At 41.9% G+C, this 25,115-nt stretch overlaps 1 protein-coding gene across 1 annotated transcript; it reads right to left on the bottom strand.

Moving 5' to 3' along the window:
• Window positions 1-4,076: 4,076 nt before the first annotated feature.
• Window positions 4,077-9,965, bottom strand: Ramac (RNA guanine-7 methyltransferase activating subunit). The gene is made up of 3 exons (NM_001127451.1): window positions 9,876-9,965; window positions 5,245-5,441; window positions 4,077-4,587 (listed from the first exon to the last, which is right to left on the bottom strand). The coding sequence occupies exons 2-3, from the start codon at window positions 5,412-5,414 to the stop codon at window positions 4,398-4,400; spliced, it is 360 nt and encodes a 119-aa protein (NP_001120923.1). The 5' UTR covers window positions 5,415-5,441; window positions 9,876-9,965; the 3' UTR covers window positions 4,077-4,397.
• Between the last annotated feature and the right edge of the window lie 15,150 nt (window positions 9,966-25,115).

Genomic DNA, 25,115 nt, shown 5'->3' with positions numbered 1-25,115 from the left:
TTTCATGGAATATGGTATAATTTCATATGTGTACAGTATAGCAACTAAATCTGGGTAATTAGCATTTCCATCATCTCACTCACTGTTCAAGCAGCTGAAAAGCCACCCCCTCCTCACCCTGCATAACCTCCCAGTGCAGCTCTGCTGATGGGCATCATGTAGCTCTCCTGGCCCAGGGCCACACTTTCAGGGAAGTTCTACTCACCTTAGTTTCCTCAAAAGCTGCATCAACCAGATTCCTAGAAAGGAGGAAGTATTTGCTCTCAAGGTTCCCTTGGGGTCCAGTCTACTAATTAGATCTAGTTTTTAATTTGTTCTTTAATAATATAGCAGAACCTGGGAAATTTTTGATTAGGTATTACAAAACGTCATGTATAGCTCTATTTTAATCCATAAGTATTAAATATTGACAATGTTAATTTTCTTTTACTGTAGCCAGTGGTGCTAATTGAAAGTTCATCTCTCAAGGTTAGCCTGTGAAACTCTCAGAATAAACCATCTGAGAAGGCAGGACTGAGATACGGATAAGTAGAGTCACCTAGCTTATTTCCTATCCCCAGTATCGACCCTACAGCTCAGGGATAGATTCCCACAGCCAAATCTTTGTTTGGCTCCTAAGGCCCCTGTGTGAAAAGCTTTGTCCTGGCCTGTGGGGTCCTTGGAAGGTTAGACATAGGGCGAAGTAGGAAGTTCTTGAAAGGGGCTAACCAGACCCTGGCCCTTCCCTTATCTCTCTCTCATGTTCAAACCATGAGGTGAAGCTTCTGCTACATGCTCTTTCCACAGATTACTGCCTTGCCAGGAGCCCCAAAGAATAAGGTCAACCATGACGGCAGCCAGAGATCGTGAGCCTCAAGTGCCTGTCACCCTTGTAAATTTCCTCATGTATACTGACTACCAATGAACACAACATTTAAAAGTCAAGTGGAATAAAAAGGTAAAAAACACTAAGGCATAAAAATGTTATGAGCAAAGTACAGTACAGTGATGGTTTGAAAGAAAGCAGCTCCCAGAGACTCATAGGGAGTGGCCTTGTTGGAGTGGGTGTGGCAGTATTCCTTGTTGGAGGAAGCGTGTCTCCGTCTCTTCCTGCTGCCAGTGTTCCAGATGTAGATCTCTTAGCTACCTCTCCAGTACCATGTCTGCCTGTCTGCCACCACACTTCCTGCCATGACAATAATGCACTAACCTTTGAACTGTAAGCCAGTCCCAGTTAAATATTTTCATTAATAAGAGCTTCTGTGGTCATGGTGTCTCTTCACAGCAATATATGGTGTCTCTTCGAAGACAAGTACTTTTATGAGAATTCAAAATGAGTGCCATCAGTAACCTTCAGAATGAAGTCTTCTACTTTAGCCCTCTTAAAACTATGGTGGCTGTCCTGAGAGGATCCACCCAGCAGCTGACTCAGACAGATGCAGACACCCACAGCCAAACAGTGGATGGAGCTTGGGGACTCTCATGGAAGAATAGGAGGAAGGATTGTGGGCCCTGGTGGAGATAGGAATTCCACAGGAAGACCAAGAGTCAACTAACCTGAACCTTCGGGGCTCTCAGAGACTGAACCATAAACCAAAGAGCACGCATGGGTTGGACCTAGGCCTCCCCGTTCACATGCGGCACACGTGCGGCTTAGTCTTCATGTGGGCCCTGAACAACTGGAACAGGGGCTAACCCAGAAGCTGTTTTCCTGTCTGTGGGATATGTTCTTCTAGCTGGGCTGCCTTGTCTGACCTGAGTGGGAGAGGATGTGCCTAGCCTCACAGAGACTTGATGTGCCAGAGTGGGGGAGGGGTCATGCAACTCACCCACTCAGAGAAGAGGAAGGGGAATGGGGGGAAGATTATGGGAAGGGATGATTGGGAGGCAGGCAGTGAGGGGAATGTAAAATGAATAAGTAAGATGATGATGATGATGATGATGACGACGACGACGACGACGACGACGACATTCTGGTTGGGCAGGGTGGCATACACCTGCAATCTCCCACTACTCGGGAGTCTAAGGGCTGCTTGACCCTAAGGGATTTGGGCCAACCTAAGTAACAGAGAAATCCCACTCTTAAATGATCAAAAAGAAAACTGACATTTCTTTACTCTTAATTTTACCATAAGGTCCTGTAGTTTCTCCTTGAGGTATATAAAGCACAAGAGGCAAATTGTATCCTTCTCTGTTAAACATCTGAAGAATGCCAGAAGTCTTTTCTAAATGGTTCCAAGAACCCAAAACCTCCTCTCAAAGCAAAGACACAAGGTTATTTTATAAGCTAGCTACCCCAAATCTTTCTAGCGCTGCAAAACACATGCCAGCCAGCAAATTCTTCCCCAGCAAGCTGTTCTCAAAAGGATTTAATCTGATGTGTTCGATAATCAACACATTTTAAAGTGAATGCAATTTCCAAAGTGTGTGCCATTAATTTTAGCTCAGCTTTTATATAAATTCCTTCCAAACCTTAAGTGCCTTCTTCCTAAACATATTTTGTTCTCCCTTTGAAATTTAATTTGAACATACATAAGGAAATGGTGGGAAGTCTCCATTATCATTTCTTGCCTTTCCTAATCTTGTCTGTATGTTAGAGAGAACTTACTATGCAGCCCAGACTGGCCTAGAACTCTCGAACTCTCTTGCCTTGTTCACGCCTGGCCCATCTTGTTACTCTAACCTTACACTACTGCTTGACAATTTACCAATACTCCCTCCCAACAAATGCTTGTGCTATACTTATGACCTGAGGATTTACTGGTCCATTTCAGTCTCAACCCAGGGCCTTGCGCTTCCTAGGCAAGCGCTCTACCACTGAGCTAAATCCCCAGCCCCCCCCCCCCCCCCGAGAATTACCTTTATGTAGCCGCAGTGGCCCACTGCTACTGCTATGAGAAGGGTCATGGAAAAGCCTTGCCTTGTTAAAATCTTATTACCTCACTGTGAATGCCTGATGTATTAGAACCTTTCAAATACAACAGTTATCTGAGGAATGGCTCTTTAAGGAAAGGGACTTGATACGATCAGACTACAGAGAACCTGGGGGAGTCCATCTCAAGGAACTAAGAGAAATGGAAAACTTAGGAAGTTAACTCTTTTGTTTTTATTTTTTAAAGATTTATTTAATGTATATGAGTATACTGTAGCTGTCTTCAGGCACACCAGAAGAGGGCATCAGATCTCATTAGAGATGGTTGAGTCACCATGTGGTTGCTGGGAATTGAACTCAGGACCTCTGGAAGAGCAGTCAGTATTCTTAACCACTGAGCCATCTCTCCAGCCCAGGAAGTTAACTCTTCTTCACCAATTAGGTCATTACCACATAAATAAATGGGCTTAAAAACTTAAGGATAAAGTTTTGTTTTTTTTTTTGGTTTTTTTTTTTTTTTTTTTTTTCGGAGCTGGGGACCGAACCCAGGACCTTGCGCTTCCTAGGCAAGCGCTCTACCACTGAGCTAAATCCCCAACCCCAAGGATAAAGTTTTTTATGCAATTTATTCATCCACCCAAGTGAATAGTACACATATAATATACTGAATAAGTATTTAAAAAAATTTTTTTAAATAAATCTATTTGTCACTAAAATATCTCAAGAATGATTGTTCTGAAGCAGGTGACAGCCTTGCTGTTGCTGTAAGAGGAAGCGTCAAAGGTAAGCATTCGAAAATGAAAATAAGCTCACAAAATATTACAGAATCAACAGTCAGAATGCAAGTGTTTATGTGACTAGTGTGGCACAGCGCACGTCGGTTTCTTCCCTGCTGTAAGTTTACAAAGACCTTGGGATGAACAAAGTGTTGAGTGCCACCATCCCACCCACCACTGCCTCAGGAGGTTGTGCTGAAAACAAGTCCTTCCACAAAGGGACCGAATAAATCAGTGCTAGAGCCGACTCATGCTTATAAACCACAAGATACCACGACCACATACAAACCCAGAAGCAACGTAATTGCTCTACCTCTCAACTGCCGACACTAGGTACAACCCACTGTAAGTAGTCGTGGGTGTCTTCACAGAGCGACAGTCCTAGTCTCTGTAACGCTTCAGAAGGAGCACATGTGAGCATGCTATTCTTTCACAAATAAAGCCAACACTTTAATTAAAAAAATTTATTTCTGTGATACAGACAGAATTCCTACAGTCCAAATAAGGAAAACAGACCAAACTCAAAACACTATTAAATCATAAAACAAAACAGTATGTAAGATAAAGTCAAATAATATAATCCACACTTGGTAAGTTTATTCCCATCAATTATCACATTTCTAATAAGATTAATTTTTTCAAGTCTCAAGTTTAAACAATTAATAACCCATTCTTTAAAATAGAATGAAAAGCTATGACCAACAGAAGACACACAAGCACTTAGCAGGTTGTCAAAATAAAAGGTCTTTGTTAAAAGCTGCCAACATCTGTCAGTAGTAACCATATGGAGGCCGCTGGTTGTGGCCATACTGTGGGCAATTTGGTTGATAGTAGGGCTCTGGTCTCTGCTGTGGGTAGTTGTTGTTACCCCATGACCGTCCATGCCACTGATTTGACCGATTGTCACTTGGCCATCCTCGTCTGTTATCCCTACCTCTAAATTGTCTGTTATCTTGCAGCCTACCAAAAGAAAACAAAACTATTAACTTCCGGTTAAAAAATAAAAACAAGAAATCAATCCTACTGCAATTGAGTTCTTGATGTAAAATACACAGTAACTGAGGGTGAAAAAACTTTCTCTGGGCACAGCACAGACACAGACTTTCCTAAGATTCTAGTCAGGTTTTCCTAAGATTTTAGTGATTTTTCTAACATCACACTGGACACCTTTTACAGGACAGAGGCAAGTTAATAAGCCCAACTGTGATCAAACTGACACCTTTGAATGCATGACATCAGGGTCATTTATTTATTGCTTTGAATTACTCCATTTTCTACCTCATTTCCTAAAGTTTCTAAAGTAATCAAAACAATGCCTTCTTTATGAAATCAAGCTCAAAACTCCAGTTTTATAAAGTGTATTTGTAAAGAAAATGTTAGTTTGAGACAGGGTCTCACTGTTTGGCCCAGGCTGGCCTAGAACTCATAATCCTACTACCTCAGCCTCCCAAGTACTGAAAGTTTGCATCACTGTACCTGGCTTTAAGAAGACACATAAAAGTATTTATGTGCTTACTATGTTCTGGTTGCTACTCTCTCTGGCTTTGAGAGCAGCCGTATTAAAGCTCTCTTCTCCCAGGTCACCCTCTGCATTTATCCTGCAGAAATAATACATACCAGTTGCCTCTGTTTCTTTGGTTCCCACCAGCTCTGCTATTCCATTCCTCAACAATTGGAGGGGATTCAGGAGGGCGTTTCAAGTATTCCTGGTATTCTTTGTCATCCTGTGTGAATCTGTTTGCAAACATCTCTTCAAAAATTGGAATCGCTTCAGAAGTATCACTCATCTTAAAATTCTGTACAATTTTTAAGATCTGTAAGAATTAAAAAAAAAAACACTGATTTGTCAACTGATGAAAAAAATCAAGAAGTGAACAATTTTACATAGAGTATGAACAAAGTTGCTATGTATTTTTAAACTTAATACTGTAGACATTTGGTTCAACAGTTCTTGACCACACCATGCTGCTGGAGCCTGAGATACTAAGATGAACAACAACTGTCATGGCCACACTTCCCAGAGTCAGCGCTCTAGACGGGACATATATGAGGGCTGGAGAGAATAGCTTACCTGGTACCATGCCTGTCCTGTAAGACTGTGCACCTTAGTTTGCTCTCCAGACCTGTATGAAAACTCAGGCCCTGTGGTACAGATTTATAACACCAGGGCTGGGGAAGTAGACAGAGGCAGACCCTTGAAGTGTGCTGGCCAGCCAGTCTAGCTAAACGGCAAGCACCAGGCCGCAGGGAGAGGACCCAGTGCAAAAATCAAGGTAAGAATCAAGCTCCCGAAGAGTAATCCTTCCACACGCACCCACCGCCACATGCATACACACATAACAAAAAGCATAAGGAGACAGATAAGATGTAAACATAGAGGGAGAAGCAGAAGACATCAAGAAATAAAACTAGAGAGGCAATCCAAGGACAAATTGTGAAAAGCGTATCCAATGCTAATAAATTTGTATCTTCTAATAGGCAATGGGAATTATGGGTGACTTAAGAAGGGAAGATCCAACCTGTTGTACCTGTAAACAGGAAGCAGAGGCAGGAGGAACGGCAGGCCAACCTGGTCTGCAGTTAATTTCAGGCCAGCAAAGGGCTATTTAGTGAGATCCCATAAACAAAAATGGCTCAGCAGTTAAGAGCACTGACTGTTCTTCCAGAGGTCCTGAGTTCAATTCCCAGCAACCACATGGTGGCTCACAGCCATCTGTAATGGGATCTGATGCCCTCTCCTGGTGTGTCTGAAGACAGCTACAGTGTGCTCATATAAATAAATATATGAATCTTCAAAAAAAGAAAATGGAAGGATAATTCTCAGGCTTCCTGCAAGTGATTATACACATTATAGTGCCACAAGAACTACTAAAAAGATAAGGGTACAATGAATTTAAAGAGCGCTATGGCCCACACATCAGAGTGTCAATTCAGTTAACTGAGAGTAAGAGATGAAGAGGAACATGAACAATGTTCTTGGTACACCCAGAAACCAACAAGAAAAGACTACCATACAAGATAAGAAACTAAAGAGTAGCTAATATTGGCAAGCCAGATTATAGCATAAAGAGCCAAAAAGAGCAGTGGATTCAGATAACAGGCAATTGTTTTATAGTTTATAGGAAATAAAGCAGAACTGCATGACTGAGAATTAACGGAGAAATTGAAATTCTTAAGAATCTTGTGTAACTGTATCAGTAGCTATAATCACAGCACTCAGGAGGATGAAACATAAGAGTTTTGAGTTTGAGACCAACTTAGGTTACAAAGGAAGACCCTGTCTTTTGCCAGGCACATGTCTTTAATCCCAACATTCCAGAGGCAAAGACAGGTGGATCTCAGAGTTCAAAGCCAGCCTGGTCTATAGAGTAAATTCTAGGACAGCCAGGGCTATACAGAGAAACCATGTCTCAAAACAACAACAACAACAACACAGCCTCCCCCACAAACAAAGGTGAATAAAGAAAAAGGGGAAGCTGGGTATAACTTCCTAAATGTGTACCTGTAGTCTCAGTCAGCTACTTCAGATACTGACATTACTTGAACCCAGGAGTCTGAAGCCAATCCATGCAACATATGTGAAAACAGGCATTTAGATGCATGGCTGTTAAAAGTTATGGGTAACTATTTTATAATCTAATGCAATGCGTTATTATTCCAGATCCTGTGAGAAGTGAAAAACATCTAGCAATAAGTGAGATACTGTCTAATAGGTATAAAAAGTATAATCTGGGCTGGCAAGGTTCAAACCTCAGGTCCCATATGGCAGAAACAGAACAGATTCCAACAAGTTGTGCTCCGACCTTCACATGTGTACTATGACATACAGACCCACACACAAATGAATGTAATAAAAAATCAAAAATATGAATCTCCTAACAGCTGATTTTTCTATATAATATATGGATACATTAGAAAATAAAATTTATTTAACCTTCTACCTAAAGGAAAAGATTTTGCTTAACTTGCACATCTAATCCTCAGGAAACCAGAGTACAGAGTTCACTTTTAATCTTCATCTGAGACTTGAAACTGCTGAATTAATTAAGTAAGTAGCTCTCACTTCCAGTCCCCTGTCACCAAGCACTGCTGAGCTTCCCCATCCCCCAGCTTTCCTAAGTCAATCTTCCTGTTTCTGCTGAGTGCCTCAAAGCTTCTAAACCTGGTAGGGAAAATGGCCCATGCTGCAGACCTAGCATTCCTGGGGTTGAGGCAGGAGGATCAACTGAGCCTAGAAGTACAAAACCAGCCTTGGCAAAGAGAAAGGACCCAAACCTATTTTATGATTTGAAGCACATGTAACATCTTGCTAAAAGCTTAAAACCACATCTTTCCCCAATAGCAAGTCATTTTTCCTTGTACTAATTACACTTTATATTAATAAAGCTTTTGATGAGTTGATTAACTGGAGGATAGCTTCTTCATTGCTTTGTCTTTCCTCAAAATATGTAAGCACTTATAACAGTACTATCCTCATTCTGACAAATTAAACTAGAATTGTTCATTAAATACAAGAGACAGTACCTGGACATTTTTACCTTTCAGGCTAACTCTTAGATTCTGCCTTATTTACTATACCTACTTGTGCCTGGTATTGGCAAACTAAAATTAAATACCAAAAGACAAATGAGTTTAGAATAAATCCAACTAGGTGGCGTGTAATGATACATGCCTTTAATCCCAGCACTTGGGAGGCGGAGGCAGAGTCAGGCGGATCTCTATGAGTTTGAGGTTAGGCTGATCTACAGAGCTATGTAGAGAGACACTGCCTCAAAACAAAACAATGAAAACTCCCAACTAATTAAAAGTGTCCTTGATTCCATACTAACCACAGAAGGCACTAGAAGGATGCCCCATTCCCAACTAAGACAGATGGTAAACTCACAGGGTAAGGAGAATGCACGACTCTATTTTCCCCATACCCTACCACATAGGTATCTTCATACTTATTCACGAGAATGGAATCGAGAGAAAACCGTAACGCAAGCTTGACTTAACCCAAGGATCTGAGACAACTACACTGTTTAATGTCTAGGTAGATTAAAAATGGGCTAGGGACAACATTACCAAAGACAAGCTAATGTGGAAGAGGGAAAACTCGAGGGGCCTCAACAAAAAACTACAGGCAGCTAAGGAATGCTAAGAGCAAGAGAAATAGTCTTCTTGAGGGAAGAGCACACCCACTGGTTATCCAATACCATATATGAAGTCCTGAAAACACACATATAAGTAACAATATATGAACTGAGCAGGCCGTATGTACATATATATAGCAACTAAAGAGACTGTGAATTTGAAGGAGATCTAGGGGGGATAAAAGGAGAAGGTCTGAAGGGAGGAAAAGGAAAAATGTTATGATTTAAAAATATATAGTAAATATATAATAATTACATAAAGCATAACAACTACATAATATAAAGCATAACAATTACATAATATATAAAATATAATTATATAAAAGAAATAATAGAATAAATAATATTATGAAAATACGGCTAGGGGAGGGTCTTGAAGGAAACCTCAAAAGATGGGGGAGGAGTTGGAGAGATAGCTCAGTAGTAGAGCACTCACTATTCTTCCCGAGTACCACAGATGAGATCCCAGCACCCACACTGAGCAGCTCACAACTGCCTGTAACTGTAGCTCCAGGGGGTCCGACGCCCTCTTCTGGCTTCTACCGGCACCAGCACACACTAACCGCAAATAGATTATTTTTTGAAAAAGACATGGGCAGAGGGACTGAGTAGAAACTCGCCTCGGTTAGAGAGGGCAGGATTAAAGACTCAGGAATCTCAGCCCTAGCAGCCCAAAGAGGAAATTCGCTTTTCCACTGAAGAACTACAAGAGGCGACGAGACTCATCGTCTGGATCGTCAAAACCAACAAGCTAGTTCAAGCACCAGTAACTTCAGAACGCATTCTTTGTCGTTGTGGCCCCATACCTTCCATTGTATTTGAACCCCACTTATCTCTTCACCACAAATAAAACCACACAGAGCTTTGGCTGGGGTCAGAGGTGAGCCCAGAGAACAGACGAGGATAACTGACTGAAAACTGCGTTTTCCCAGCACATTTGACTCGTTGCTTACAACGGCTTCGACAAAGCGGCTCCATCCAAAAGCGCCTTAAAGAGCCGACCTGAGGGGAAAGAGGCTCCGAGGAGCAGCGACCTCCGACCTTCCCCAGCTCCACCCCTCCATTCCCTCCGCCGCCCCGGAGGGGCAGTCATACGCCAAGGGTTGTGCTCACCCTTCAGCGGGACGTACTGGAGAGACCTCGGGCGTCCACACTGCAGCACTCCACACGGCTCTCCAGGGTAACCAAACGCTCAGGAATCCCTCAACTATTCGACTTCCGCTTCCGGAGCGCTTAAGCCCTGAGTCGCCTGTAAAGCCTCGCGATATCTAGAATTCGTCGCGTTTTTCTTCCTCCTGCCACGCCCCCTCGCATTCGAACTTTGGCGCGGCCCCGGGGAAGCTTCCTAGGGTCGAGCGACTTGGTGAAGGTGGTCAGTGAAGTCTTTTCGCAGCCAGCCTACGAAAAAAGACGGGTAAAACCCCTCGAACTGGCAGTGCCTGATGCACTGAGAATAGGACTAGCAGGAGAGGCGGCTTGTCAATGGAGACCCAGAAGCGGGAGCCCGGGCGGCGCGGTGAGGAGCAGATGCGACTGCACTGCTTGGGCGATGCCCATCCGGTTCTTAGCAAGCCTCGGCAGTAAGGCTCCTGCGGGCCGCGCGGTCTATGCCTTTGCAGAAATGCATCCACTCCTCCACTATCCGTATTCCGCTCCCTCCCAAAGTCTCGGCTGTTTCCTCGCGGGTGTTTGCAAGTGTGGAAGCGCTGACTGTCCTAGGTGTAACTTGACCCTTTTCTCAGATTGCTTCCCGGACCGTGCCCTCTTCTTGGGAATACAATCGGCCTGGAAAGTTTAGTGTCCAAATTGGATACCTTTTCTTTCCATGTCCGGGTCAAACGTCACATTCTGTTGTTTGGTCCTTGTAACTCCGGCATCCATCCACTCCCTACCCATTGCCTCCACCTCATCCAAGTTCCCACCACACTCCCTGAACAGCATCCCACCAGCATATCTGCACACAACTGCCCTAGATACAGTCATTTTCAAGCACAACTGGGATGCAAGGTATTCAACAAAGATCTTAATTTGGATTCAAAATTCTACTTTCTGATGTTCCTCTTCATTCCCTCGTTCACAGTAAACCAGACCAAATACAGTAGTTCGTGAATTACTCATTATGTTTTTATAGCAGTGTCCCCTTGTGCTTGGAAAATTACCACTCCCCTACACACACACACACACACACACACACACACACACACACACACACACACACACACCCCAGCTCCAGATGTAGACACTGAAGTTGCATCCATTCGCTAAGACTTTACAGAGAATGCCTCTGGGTTCCATGATACTTTCTGAACTTTGTGTTAGTGCCGCTTTCTGCCTGTAGGCTATGGTTTTTATACCTTTAACTTGTTTGTACATCTTAGTAGTGTACAGCACTGTGCTTCTCATAAAGTAAGCACTCAGTACACACTTGTGGAGCGAACAGCGGAACTATGTTCTAAACTACCCAGTCCAAGGTTTAGAAACATCAATGTAACAAAAATCGGCCAGTGCTGATGCGGGGGTGCAGGTCTTGGTGTGGAGTAGTAAGAGAGCTGTCTGAGCTGAGTAGACGATGGAAGACAAACCTGAGTGGGAGACAACAAAGATTCCACTTTCTTCAGGCCTCCAAGTTGGTGAAGTTGGCACTGAAGAGGACTTTCAGTTTCGTTTAATCCAAGAGAAACAGTAGTTTAAGCAGAGTGATTAAGAGCACAGTGATGATGCCCGGCCAGCCCTAGGGCGGTGGAGTGGGATGATGGGTTCAAGGTCACCCTCAGCCACGTGGACTCTCTTAAAAAAATCCCTGGTTCGGAGTTGGGGATTTAGCTCAGCGATAGAGCGCTTGCCTAGCGAGCGCAAGGCCCTGGGTTCGGTCCCCAGCTCCGAAAAAAAAAAAAAAATCCCTGGTTCAATAGTTCATCATAAAGGTAACAATGAGGGGGCTGGAGAGGCGGCTCAGCAGTTAAGAGCACTGACTGCTCTTCCAGAGGTCCTGAGTTTAAATCCCAGCAACCACATGGTGGCTCACAACCATCTGTAATGAGATCTGATGCCCTCTTCTGGTGTGTCTGTTGATAGTGATAGTGTATTTATAATAAATAAATAAATAAATAAATAAATAAATCTTTTTAAAAAGTAACAATGATGTGTGTGGTAACAACGGTATAAAGAATTACATTACTATAAATGGTCTTGTCCTGATCAGCTTCTTGTATTGATTAACAGTGAAGGGCAAAGTCACTGGGGAAACCAACATATTATATTCCCCTTTCCACAGAATTTAGGGTAGAGTTCCAAAAGATTGAATTTAATGAGGGAGGCACATAAATGTAAAAGTTAGGAGCCAAACTGAATTCTCACACTGTTGATAGAATGGAAACTGTCCATTTAAACAATCAACCCAATGTGGTGAGTCAAAGTACTGAGGAGGTGGAGAGGGATGGGTGGGAAGGTCAAGGCTGCAAGAGACCCTATTCAAAAAAAAAAAAAATCAAGATAACCCGTGTTCCATTCCTAGGACCCACCTAGTAGAAGGTGAGAACTGACTCCTGCAAGTTGTCCTCTGACCTCCATATGTGTACTGTGGTACAAGGTCTCTCTCTCCCCCATGAATATACAGGCACACTAGAAATAAGCCCAAGAAAAATACATTTCAAAAGTGAATCAGTCAATTTTCTTTTTAAATGCCTGATCTCATAGAGAAACAATTAGCCGAAATAATCGTCAGCTTCTGTAACTTTTTTCTAAGTGTCTAAAATACTAAATACCACGCACAGACCAAGGACTATGAGCCCTAGTCCCATGAGTCTCACGCATCACTACCCCAGCAGCAGACACTCAGGGAGCCAAGGTTTGGAAGTGTCCAAAACCTCCTGCCGAGAACAGCAGAAACAGGACTTGAGGTCAAGTCATGGCCCTGCCCAGCTCACCATTTATTGTACTATCAGATTTTCTAGTTACTGTGTCACAGACCTTGTCTCGGGGCCATATTTCATCAAGTCATGGATGACTTGTAAGGTGCAGTTATATCAAGATATATAACACTGTCCATTAATGTTCTCATAATGCAAACACATCAGTTGAAGGTATATCATTACAGTTTCAGGAATGCTAAAAGGTTTGCCTGTTTATATATAATACACGAGTGTGTGTGCAAATATATTATGTGTTGTGTAGTATACATCTTCAATAAAACTTAGTGAACTACTAGCCTTGAGGCAAAATATTTATTATACATGTTATAAAAGATAAATATCTCTCTGAATCCTTTAGAAGGGTAACTTCGTCATAAAATAAAAATAGATAAATTTAAATATAAATAATAGGTACCTGCAAGCATTTGCTAACATATATTCTCTTTTTAAAAAGATATCTCTTTAGGCTGAGAGGTGGCTCAGCAGTTAAGAATGCTTACTGCTCCTGCAAAGAGTATGGATTCAGTTTCCAGCACCTAATCAAGTGGTTCACAGCCTCCAGTTTTAGGAAATCCAGTGTACCTGTGTGCACATTAACTCATGGAAATATACTCATATACATAGTAAATAAAAAAAGTCCTTATTTCTCATCTGTGGTATTAAGCCATATTTTATGATGTTGACACCTTTCTGAACTATAAATATTAACATCACTTACTTATATTTTATACATCTGTGTGCATGAGAAGGCAATAAGCACATTTATAATATTTTGTTAAAGGCAGAGTTTAGCCAGGCATGGTGGCTCATGCATGCCATCTCTTAGAGGACTGCCCCAAATCTAAGGCCAACTTAGTCGGGCCTGGACTAGGCAGTGAGGTTTTAGGCCAGCCTAAGCAATAGAGCAGGACATTTTCTTAAAGGCATATTTTTAAAAAATTTTAAAAGTATGTGTCTCTGTGTGAGTCTGCATGTGTGCACCATGTATGCGTGGGAAAATTGGGAGCAGAAAAGGGTGTGGAGTCTCCTGGAATTGAAACTACAGGTGGTCGTGTGCAGCCCTGTGGGTGCTGGTGAGCAAACCCAGCTCCTGTGAGAGAGCAGTAAGCATAAGGCATATTTTAAATATTCATCTTAAAAAACACTTTTCCTCTGAACGCTAAGGGAAGCAGTGAAACATTCTCACTCCACATTAGAGCAGATATCCTCTCGTACTGAAGACACAGCCGTGAGGTCCTGTAGAACCAAAACGACCATGCACATTTCAGAAAAGCACTCTCCACACAGCTTCTGTTTGAATGCAGACGTGCTCCATTTTTAAGGCCTCTTCCTCTAAAGAGTACTTGTGCCCCAAACCCCTAGCATCTCTCCCTTCATCAGATACATGGCCCATTGCCCACTAACGAAGAGAGAACCATCACCACGAACTCTGGGGCCAACCTGAGGTTCAACTTTCTTCTTCACCTCGGCATCTTTCACAAATCTCAAATATGAAAACTTACAGAGCCACGAACACCTTCTTACCAAGCCATGATGCCAAATTAGGTAAAGATGTAACTCAAAATCATTAGCTACGAATCTTCATTTTGCAACCAAGAGCAAAACACACCGTTACCAATTACCAGTGGTACCGTTTCCAGCGCAGCGACATTTCCACACTTTCAGTCTGATTCGGAGTTTAAAGTACAAAGGCAGACCCTTTCCCACAGGGTTGGCGGTAAGTGGTGTAGCCACGGCAGTCCTAGCCACTAACAGTCAATCAACTGTCCTGGTAAATACCAAGCCCCAGTTCCTCATCTACAAGGTTCATTTCCGGAATTAAAGGTAAAACATGTCCTGGCATCCTTTCTTCTGTTTTAAAATAATTTAATTTTTTTTTGAGATTACAATTACATCCTTCACCCCTCCCTTCCCCCACTCAACTCCCTCCATGTCTCCTCCCTTGTTCTCTTCGAAATTCATGGCTTCCTTTTGGTTGTTGTTGCAATAACAATATTCTGTGCATGTTTATATATTCCTCGATATGTAAATACAACACATTCAGTCTGTGTGATGATGGTTGTATGTATGTGTTTTCAGGGCTGACCACTCTGTCCTGGATAACCATTTGAGTGCTCTTTCCTGGGGAAGACTTACTTCTCCTGCTCAGCATGCCTTAGTTGCCTGTAGCTCTTTGTGTAGGGCTGAGGCCTTGTGAGCATTCATTCCCTGTTTATGTTAGCATGTATTATGGTGTCATCCTTGTCTGGATCATGTTTAGGCAGCCATGTTGGTGAAATGTCATGGTTACAGTAGCTTCTTTGGCATTTCTACGGGTCACGATCTCGCAGCAAACTCACTGCTCCTCTGGTCCTTACAATCTTCCTGCCTGCTCCTCCACATGTTCCCTGAGCTGAGGCTGAGGAGCTGTATTGTAGATGAATCGCTGGGTTCTACGACTCTGCATTCTGATTGGTTGTGGTATTCTGATACGGTCTTTGTCTGTTGCAAACGGAAGTCTCCTAGATTAGGAGTAAGAACCATACTTATCTGTGGGTGTAATGATAGATGTTTACAATGTAGCTAGGAATTATGTTGATTTTGTAAAGTGATGGTTGTAGGTTTTCCTCCAAGATCTATGAAATCACTGGCCCTGGCTAGATTTCCAGTACCATGCATGATTTTCCTCTTGTTGAGAAAGCCTTACGTCCAATTAGAAGCTATTCATCACCATCAAAGTATGTGTGCCGCTGTTGAACTCTTAGGATTATAGTGCCATCCTGGCCATTGTTGTGGTCCATGGGTGTCATAACAGGGTAGGGCTATTGGATGCTTCCCTCCTCTGGAAGCTTGCGAGGTGCCTTCTGGTACCATGAAAGCTAATTCTCAGAGAGGAGGTTTTTAGATCGGATCCACTTCAGGTCCTCTGGGTTCTGTGTCCAAAGTGCATGGTGGCTTCAGTCATAGGGAGTTACCTTCCGCCTCTGGGGGCTGGAGGGAACGAAGGGCGGCAGCCGTCACTTACAATGTCTGAGAGTGTCTTTGAAGACCCTGAGCAGCAATTCAAAAGACGGCTTCTTAAGCTGGGTATTGGGATTCTGTTGGACAGTCTATGGCTCTTGTGGGGAGCATTGTCACCCCAGATGGAACGTCTTCTCTGAACCATATATGTATACACAGACTTATATGTAATATAGGGTTTCAGGTACATACGTAACCGTATAATTCCTGTGATGTTTTCAGACATCCTATCCCTCCTCCAATAGTTCCCTCTTCCCTCTCTCATTACCCACCTCCATTTCCCCATTCCTCACTTCAGAACATTTGTCCCCTCTAGTCCCCTCTCTGTTGTTCCACCTACCCTACAATGGTCTCTATTTTACTTTCCTGGCTTCTGCAGTTACTCAAGATTATGCACTCACATTGAGACTTGGGGCTAGGAACCCAGATGAGAGAGAACACGTGATACTTGTCTTCCTGGTTCTGGGTTACCTCACTCAGTATGATCTTTTTGGGCTCTGTCTATTCATCTGAGGATTTCATGATCTTATCTTTCTTTTCAGCTGGGTAGTATTCCATCGAGTATATGTGACATATTATCATTTTCCATCCATCAGATGAAGGACACACAGGCTGTTTCCATTTCTTATCTATTATGACTAGAGCAGCAGTGAACCTGACAGAGCAAGGATCTGTGGAATGGGACCAACATTCTTCATTCCTTAGGCATGCCTGGAGGGTGTACCTCCCACTACATCATGCGATGTTATTATCAACCGTTTGGCATAGAAACCCTTCAGAAAGCATGTAGCCTGCAGCCTTCTTTAATTTACTTTGATGACACGGATTAATCTAGAAATCAGACAACTGAACATCCTTCAAACTAGGAAATTCATTGCTGTATGAATATTTATGCTTCTTTCTAAAAGGTAAGTATCCCAAATTATTATTTATACGCATCTTGTCACCAATGCAAGTCTCTACACATAAAATAAATGAGATGGGGGACTGAGAGAGTGTTTTAAATTGTAGCTGTGCAGGTATACCAGTCTTCTGTCCCTCCACCGTCAAGTCAATAATGTATGTGTCTGCTATATCAGCTTTAATTATTACTCTAGGGAAAATTAATTAAAACTATCCACCAGAAAATGGTTTTCATTAGCTTTGGGAGTATTGATTTGCTGGTTATTAAAGTTCCATCAACATCTAATGCAGCGGTTTGAATGAGAATGGCCATCTGGGCTCATATTTGGATACCTGGTCCCTAGTTGGTGAACTATTTGGGAAGGACTCAGAGGTATGGCCTTGGAGGAAGTGTATCGCTGAGAAGAGGCTTTGAAGTTTCAAAATCCCATATCATCCCAGTGTGCCCTCTCTGCCTGCTGTTCACAGTCCAAGATGTGAGCTCTCAGCCGTTCATGCCTTCATACCTTTGTCCCACCATCATAGACTCTGACCTCTGGTACCATGAGCCCAATTAAACACTTTTATAAGTTGCCTTGGTCATGGTGTTTGGTCACAGCAATAATAAAGTAACTAAGACAAGTAGGTTAAGAAATAATATATCCAATGTATCAATGTATTTGGAGTAAAAGATATGGAAAGTCAAAACATACTCAAACAATTGATAATCTTTTAATAAATTTAAAATAATACATTTCATAATTCAACAAATTTAGCATAAGACAAATGTCTTATTTAATGTCATTAGATACTTTTTATTTATATGTATCTGTGTGTGTGTGTGTGTGTGTGTGTGTGTGTGTGTGTGTGTATGCACATGCATGCACGGGCGCAGATGCATATGGCTACCCATGGAGGCCAGAAGAGTATGTTGGATTCCCTTGAAGCCTGGCTAAAGGTGGTGGGGAGCCATCTGACAAGAGTACTAGGAACCAAACTTAAGGTTTCTTCAAGAGCAGAAGTTATCTCTCTAGCCCTATCATTCAATTCTTAAAGCAAAACTTTAATTTGTTACGTCTGTTGGTGAGTATTAATTGGAAAAATATGAAGTAATGGAAATTATACTACAACTAGTTTTCCTTTGGTGTCAAGAGAGGTAGTGTCAACTCAGTGCTGACACTTTAAAAAAAGAGCAGCATCTTTTTTTTTTTTTTTTGGTTCTTTTTTTCGGAGCTGGGGACCGAACCCAGGGCCTTGTGCTTCCTAGGTAAGTGCTCTACCACTGAGCTAAATCCCCAGCCCCAAAGAGCAGCATCTTACTCCCCTCTTGATCTCTCTAGCCCTCTCTGTCCCTGTCCTTTCTCTCCCCATTCCCCCATCCTTTCCCTCCACGTGCCTGTGGCTGCCTTTCCTCTCCTCTCCTCTTCTTCCCTCATTAAACCTCTCCACGCAGGAAAAAAAAAAAAAGAGCAGCAATAGGAATGTTTCCTATTGAGGCTAGACAAGCCAGCTCAGTTAGGGAAAAGGATCCAAAGGCAGGGACAGAGTCAGAGACAGCCCCTGCTCCAGTTGTTAGGGGAATGAAGCCCTAGCTGCACATCTGTTATATTTGTGTAGAGGCCCTAGGCCCTTCCCATGAGGGGAGAGGGGGAGGGAGACTGAGGGACTGGGAGGAAAGGAGGGACGGGAAGCCGTGATCTAGATGTAAAGTAAATTAATTATTTAATGAAAAAAGGAATATTTTCTAAACAGAATGAGAATAGCATTAGCTGCTGTGTCATGGAAAAATGTAGTTAAGACATTCTTCCCATCTGGATGTGGTGGTATATACGTGTAATCAAAGTACAGGGTTGGGGGAATGGCTGAAGCAGGAGGATTCCATGAGTTCCAGGACAGCTTGGCTATAAAGTGAAGCCAAGTTAAAGGCCAGCCTTGGCTGCAGAACAATTCCCTCTCTCAAAACAAAACCATTTAACCTGCTATAGTGGTTTGCCTCTTTTTATTGTAAAATTGATCTTGTCTTATTTATATTTGAAAAACAGACATTAGATCTTTCTCATTTTTTTTTGCAGGAATACAAATGCAGGGACACAGATATATTTTCAAATTGTTATAACATAGTCTCTTGCTATATTTAGTAACATTAATGAAGTTTAAAAATAAAGGAAACCTGGGAGAGTTTATAGATGAAGACATGGGAACCCAGTATTATTTCTGCAAGGCAAGCCAGGAGTGTGTACTGAGTCCCTTTTGTGTTTCCTTTTTACAGTATTTGTTGCTTGACTCTCTTTGAAGAACAGAGAAGGTCAGTGTGATGTTAGAGTGTTAGTCTTGGAATAAATGTCAAGTTGCCACACCTACCAGATGACATCATCCTACCAGAAGATGAAGGTACTCGTATCTACTGATGATGGAGAAGACATTCCGACTACTCCAGACGGTGTACAGAAGCAGTCTTAAAACTAGAACCAAAGCTTTAAGCCCATAGACTTCCCAAGACGTTTTCAATTATACTTTATCTACCTCAGAAGTGTTCTTTTTTTTTTTTTTCTCAGAAGTGTTCTTAAGCTGGAGATAGGACATATCCAGAAAGTCTAGAATATTTTTGGAGTTTTTCTTTCTACATAATATTTCCATTAGGAACATTCTAATTGCAATCCTGACTATTTTTAACATAATAATATAAATCAACAGTCTTAAATATTTTAAAATCAGTCTCACCCTAGAAACATACACAATAAAGACATATCTCAAAATATATGCCTCAAATTTATATAACTGGATCTAACCAGTTAGGTTTTTTTTTTTTTTTGGATAATGTGAAAATTATACAAACTAGAATAATTATGATGTCTGGGTTTCTTAGTTTGGGCTTCTGCTGCTGGATAAACACCATGGCCAAAGCAACTTGGGGAGGAAAGGGTTTCTTTCAGCTTATAGCTCCCTTCCAGGGAAGTCAGGGCTGGAAACTGGAGGATGGAACTGAGGCTAAGGCCATGGAGAAGGGCCTTGTCATGGCTTGCTCTCAGCTTGCTTTCTTATACCAGCAGTACTCTCTGCCTAGGAATGGCACCGCCCACAGTGGGTGGGGCCCTCAACATCAGTCATTAATCAAGAAAATGGAAGCGTTTTCTCAATTAGGATTCCCTTTCCTCAGATATGTCTAAGTGTGTGTGGGAGTTGATAAAAACCAGCCAGCATAGTAGCATATAGGAAATCCTAACTTAAAAAGGAATGTATAAAAAAATAAAAGAAATGTATATGGTTTTATTATCTATATTATACTACTACTATAAGTGACTGTACTCAAACATTCGCTCCAAAGTATCAACATTGAGATTTATGAAACATATATATTAAGAAGACAAAAAGAAACACCAGTGCTAGAACCCACTGACAATATAACTTTTTTAAATGACTAAAAATTCCTTCTATATTCTATTATATTTTATATTATATAATGAATTTTATTGGATCAAGAAGCTTTTGAATTTGAAATTTCATCTTAAACCTGACAGAGTAGCCAGTTCAATAATACAAATGGCAGCTCATGCTGGTGGGGATTTGGAGCAAGGGGAACTCCCCTCCATCGCTAGTGAGAGTGCAAACTTGATTAACCACTATGGGAATCAATATAACAGTTCCTCAGAAAATTGGGACTTCATCTACCTGAAGACCCAGCTATACCGCTCCTGGGCATATGCCCAAAAGATGCTCCACCATACCTCAAGGACACTTATTCAACTATGCTCATAGCAGCTTTATTCATAATAGCCAGAAACTGGAGACAACCCAGATGTCCCTCAACTGATGAATGGATAAAGAAAATGTGGTTCATCTATACAGTGAAGTACTACTCAGCTATTAGAAAGCTTACATCATGAACTTTTGGGGCAAATGGATGGAACTAGAAAAAAGTCATCCTGAGCCAAACAACCCAGACCCAGAAAGATAAACATAAAATTTGCTCACTTATAAGTGGACATTAGCTGTTAGGTAAAAGATAATCATGCCGCAGACCACAGACCCAGAGGCTAAGCAACAAGAAGAGTTCTAAGGAGACATACTGGGAAAGGAGGGACAAGGAGAGAACACTGGGAGACATGTCTGGACTAGCGAGCATTAGAGGGCGATGTGGGAACCTAGTGCAGTGGAAACTTCCTGGAACCTCTGAGACTGACCCTAGGGAGGACTCCTCGTAATAGAGAATATGGAGCCTGAACCGGCCATCTTCTGTAACCAGGCAAGGACTTCAATGGTGGGATTGGTACACCAACCCAGCCACAAAACCTTCAACCTACAACCTGTCTTGTCTGCAGGATGTTCTGAGGCAGTGGCAGCACAGAACTTGTGGGAGTGGCCAACCAATGACTGGCCTAACCAGGCCCAAACCAGGAGAGGGAGCCCATGCCTGCCACATTTTCCTGAAATTATTATATGTATTAGTGATTGAAAGAGTCAATTGCTTGATCCCAACAGGAAAAGCCTTATGAGACACTCAACTGAAGGACTGAGTTTAAATCCCGCAGACTGAATAGAATTGCTTCTAGAATAGAAGGGTGGCTTTTGTTATGTCTTTAATGTCTTTAAAAACCCTGAAGCTTGTATATGTGACACGTGTACTATAAAAATAGCAGTAGATTTTTGCAGAGTCTCATATTTGTAACAGAGGATGTTCCTAAATGTTTCTGGTTAAAGCTTTTAGACTCTGCTTAAGAGTTCCTAAAGCCGGGGCTGGGGATTTAGCTCAGTGGTAGAGCACTTACCTAGGAAGCGCAAGGCCCTGGGTTCAGTCCCCAGCTCCGAAAAAAAGAACCCAAAAAAAAAAAAAAAAGAGTTCCTAAAGCCATTTTGACTCATATTGCAAGCTAGTCAAGTATGTCTTTATCAACATTTTGTCACTTAATGCTGCTGAAACTTAGACAGCAGTGAGCTCTAGGTAGCTTCAGCGTTTGTTTTCTATCAGGTTAAATCAGCCGTGTTCGTTGCAGCATTTGTCATGATTAGAATCAGTACCCTACCATCAATGGGTGAAACACCAGGTGTAATTGGTTGGTTATTTCCTGGTGCTTAAACAAGAAAGGTAAATACAGTTTTAGCCAGACACTATGGTGTATGCTTATAATCCCAGCAGTTGGAGAATGGAGGGAAGATGGTCAGGAGTTCCAATCATCCTCTACCACATAGTGAATTTGAGGCCAGCCTGAGCTACGTAAGACCCTGTCTCAAAAAACAAACAAAAAACAAAACAAACAAACAAACAACAACAACAAACCCAGAAACAAACCAGTCAACTACCAAACCAAAACCCCCAGGTAAATGACCAAAGAAAGGTTATGCATTCTGCCAGCTTCTGAGTAGAGGTTGTCTCAGAGCTTCTGATTTATAGGTTTGTCCTTTGACAAGGACAAGGACAAGGAGCTTTCTTGTTGTTGCATTAAAAGTCTTAGAAATTCTTCCTCTGATAATAGGTGTTTCCTTTCAGAATTATCTTCATTAACGTAGGCTATTTCAACTGTATGTAAATCAAGTTTTGTATTTCTGAATTCATCTAAAGCACTGTTACATGTCATGGTTTTGTTGGTACACAACCTTTTAGTTTCTTTTGGAGGGGGATTATCAGCATGGTTGAAACATCACTTCTAGATTTGCTGCCTCACCTCAGTGGATTTTTACTGAGTTCCTGGTGCTCCGGTAATTAAATGATGACACTTTCAATGACATTGTGTTGTTAACACATTAGAGCTGGGGGAATGCATGAATTTTGGCTTGGTGAACTATGGGATTGTGGTTAACATCTCTATGCTGCCATTTGTTTTCTGATGGTCAGACTGAGGTTCAGACTTTGTGTTTTGCTAGAGTTCAGCACCCGTGGTTCTTCACACACACGCACTCACACTCACGCACACGCACACGCACGCACGCACGCACGCATGCACACGCACACCTGTTGCTGTCAGGCACACCACAGGCTCACCCAGCTCTGTAAGTACACCACTTTGGACATCACAGTGCTCACAGCTACTGAGGCTCTTTGTAGCATTTTCCTCTGATTCAAGAACTGCGTCCTTTTCAGGAAGCTAGATTCCCATTCTCAGTACATCTTTCTGAAAGATGGTCCTTAGAGTAGCTTGTATAAGGAATTATAAATTCTCTCTACAAGTTGTTTTAAAGATTGCTTGAATTCGTAATCTGCCTCTGAAAGCAAACATTCTTATAGAAAGGACTTTCTAATATACTAAATGGATCAATAAATTCCAAGCAAATGGTGCTTGGTAAGGAGTTTCTTATGTAATTATCCAAGCGGGTTGATGATTTTAACAAAGTGGCACAAAATTACCAGTTAACTTGAAAATAGATTCTCTCTGAAGTCCATGGTGGAAAATGGCAACTTTGTTTACCGTGAAGTGCAGCTCATCAGACTGAAGCACTTATTTTCTCACAGACACAGTTTCAATTTAGAGGCTCTAGCTACTCCTCCCTGGGGGCCTCTACTACAAAACCAAACCCCCCTCGCCTCTCAGTTAAGTCCATCTGACTTTAACAAGCCATTGTAATGCACAGCAAAGACTCTTAGTTTTCTTGTCTCCATGTTTTTCAGGACTGTCATCCTTTTTGTGTGGGGGTAAGAACCAGGCTGGTTTTCCTTCCTCAGACAGGGCATACTAAGCAGAAAACTCTAGAATGGCCTGTCACATTTCCCTTACATTACCCTGTCTCCTGCCAACAACAAGCAGCCATTTCCTAGAACACTGGAATTTAAATTACCATATGTTTTGTTTCTAGTTTTTTTTTTAAGCAAAATCGTAAAATAGAAAATCCTATGAAAATGTTGCATCAGGTAATTTCAAGTTGTTATAGATATTCTGTTTGTCTTTAAAAGACTTGTCTTTGTTTTATTTTGTTCTAGTGTTTTTATGAATTTGAAATTTTCATACAATGTATTGTAATCATACCCACCTCGATTCCCCCAGAACACCTCCCAGATCCTCCACCACCACCACCGTAGTTCCCAACTTTATGTTCATTGACTCTTTGTACCACCCATACACTCCTAGGTGTGGGACTGTCCACTGGAGTGTGGCCAATCAACAAAGAGCTACACTCTTAAAGGAAATTTACTGTCCCCCCTCTAGAAGTTACCAGCTATCCACAGCTCTTCAGTTGAGGTGGGGTCATGAACTCCATGCTAAAGTGTTGATTGGCTTGATCTTGGGCAGGTCTCTGACAGGCTACCATATAGTTGCTATGACTTCATGAGTGCAGCCTTGCAATAAAATATATAAAATTTAACCCCTTAGCTATTCTTACGTGCAGCTCAGTGACATTAAATATTTCACATTGTACAACCATCATCTTCAGGACTTTTATTTTCTTCCTAAACTGGAACTTTGTACCAGAGGAGCATTAACCTCCCACTTCCCTTTCTCCCTAGCCTGTTACAACCACACTTCTGTCTCTATGAATCTGACCATTCTTGGCATCTCTATTAGGTGGACTCATGCTTTAGTTTCCTTTTGGTGGCTGTCTTAGTTCATGTCAACACACTTCCTCTAGGATCCATTCACACTGTAGCATGTATCAGCACATCTTTCCTTTTTCAAGGTTAAGTAATATTTCATTGTGTGCTTATGCTATGTCTTACTTAGCTTGGGTTGTCTCTATGGATTATGTAGACACAGATAACAATTTGAGTCCTTATTATTAATGCTGATGGGCTTATCCCTAAAACTGGAAATTCTGGATCAAATAGTAAATCTATTAATAAATAAATTTTGAAAATGTTTTTAAAAAACAGGGAAGAAGGGGTTGGGGATTTAGCTCAGTGGTAGAGCGCTTGCCTAGCAAGTGCAAGGCCCTGGGTTCGGTCCCCAGCTCCCAAAAAAAGAAAAAAGAAAAAAAAAACAGGGAAGAAGCTGGGTGGTGGGAGCACATGCCTTTATTCCCAGCACTTGGGAGGCTGAGGCAGATGATTCTCTTAGTTTCAGGCCAGCCTGGTCTACAGAGTGAGTTTCAGGAGAGCCAGGGCTACATCGAGAAACCCTGTCTAAACAAATATAACCAACCAACCAACCAAACAAACAAACAGGAAAGAGAGAAAAGAAAGCTCTTGGGCCTCCATGTTACCTTGTCTTCCCTGGGCCTCATAGCACTGTATCAGAGAGCACCACACAGAATTTGAAGATGGCGTCCCTCTTACAAGGATACCTGGTAAGAGAAAGGCACTCAATACCTTTTGAATGCCTTTTTCAATTTATAGAAATGTTACTGGTTAATATTTTGAAGGAATTGGTGTAATGTTTTCCCTAGTAGCTTGTTCCTTTCCCACCAACAGAATACATGACCTGGTTGGGTTTTTGTCAACTCAACGCAAAGCTAGACATATCTGAGAAGTGGGAATTTGAATTAAGAAAATGTCTTCATACGTTTGTCCTGTGCATTTTCTAGGTTAACGAATGGTGTGGGAGGGTCTTTCCTAGGGAGGTAGTCCTGAGTTGTACGAGAAAGCATGCAGAGCAAGCTGAGGAGAGCAAGCCAGCAAGCAGCATTTTTTCATGGT

The sequence above is a fragment of the Rattus norvegicus genome, chromosome 1 (assembly GCF_036323735.1).
Source record: "Rattus norvegicus strain BN/NHsdMcwi chromosome 1, GRCr8, whole genome shotgun sequence".
Lineage (NCBI taxonomy): Eukaryota > Metazoa > Chordata > Mammalia > Rodentia > Muridae > Rattus > Rattus norvegicus.
This window is presented reverse-complemented; position numbering and strand designations above follow the sequence as displayed.

What these genes read in the sequence shown, in the direction of transcription:
- Ramac (NM_001127451.1), bottom strand. Translation starts at nt 5,414, where the DNA reads ATGAGTGATACTTCTGAAGCGATTCCAATTTTTGAAGAGATGTTTGCA. An exon ending in CAAAGAAACAGAGGCAACTG is followed by an intron (nt 4,588 to 5,244) that starts GTATGTATTATT and finishes TTCTTTTGGTAG; the next exon opens with GCTGCAAGATAACAGACAAT.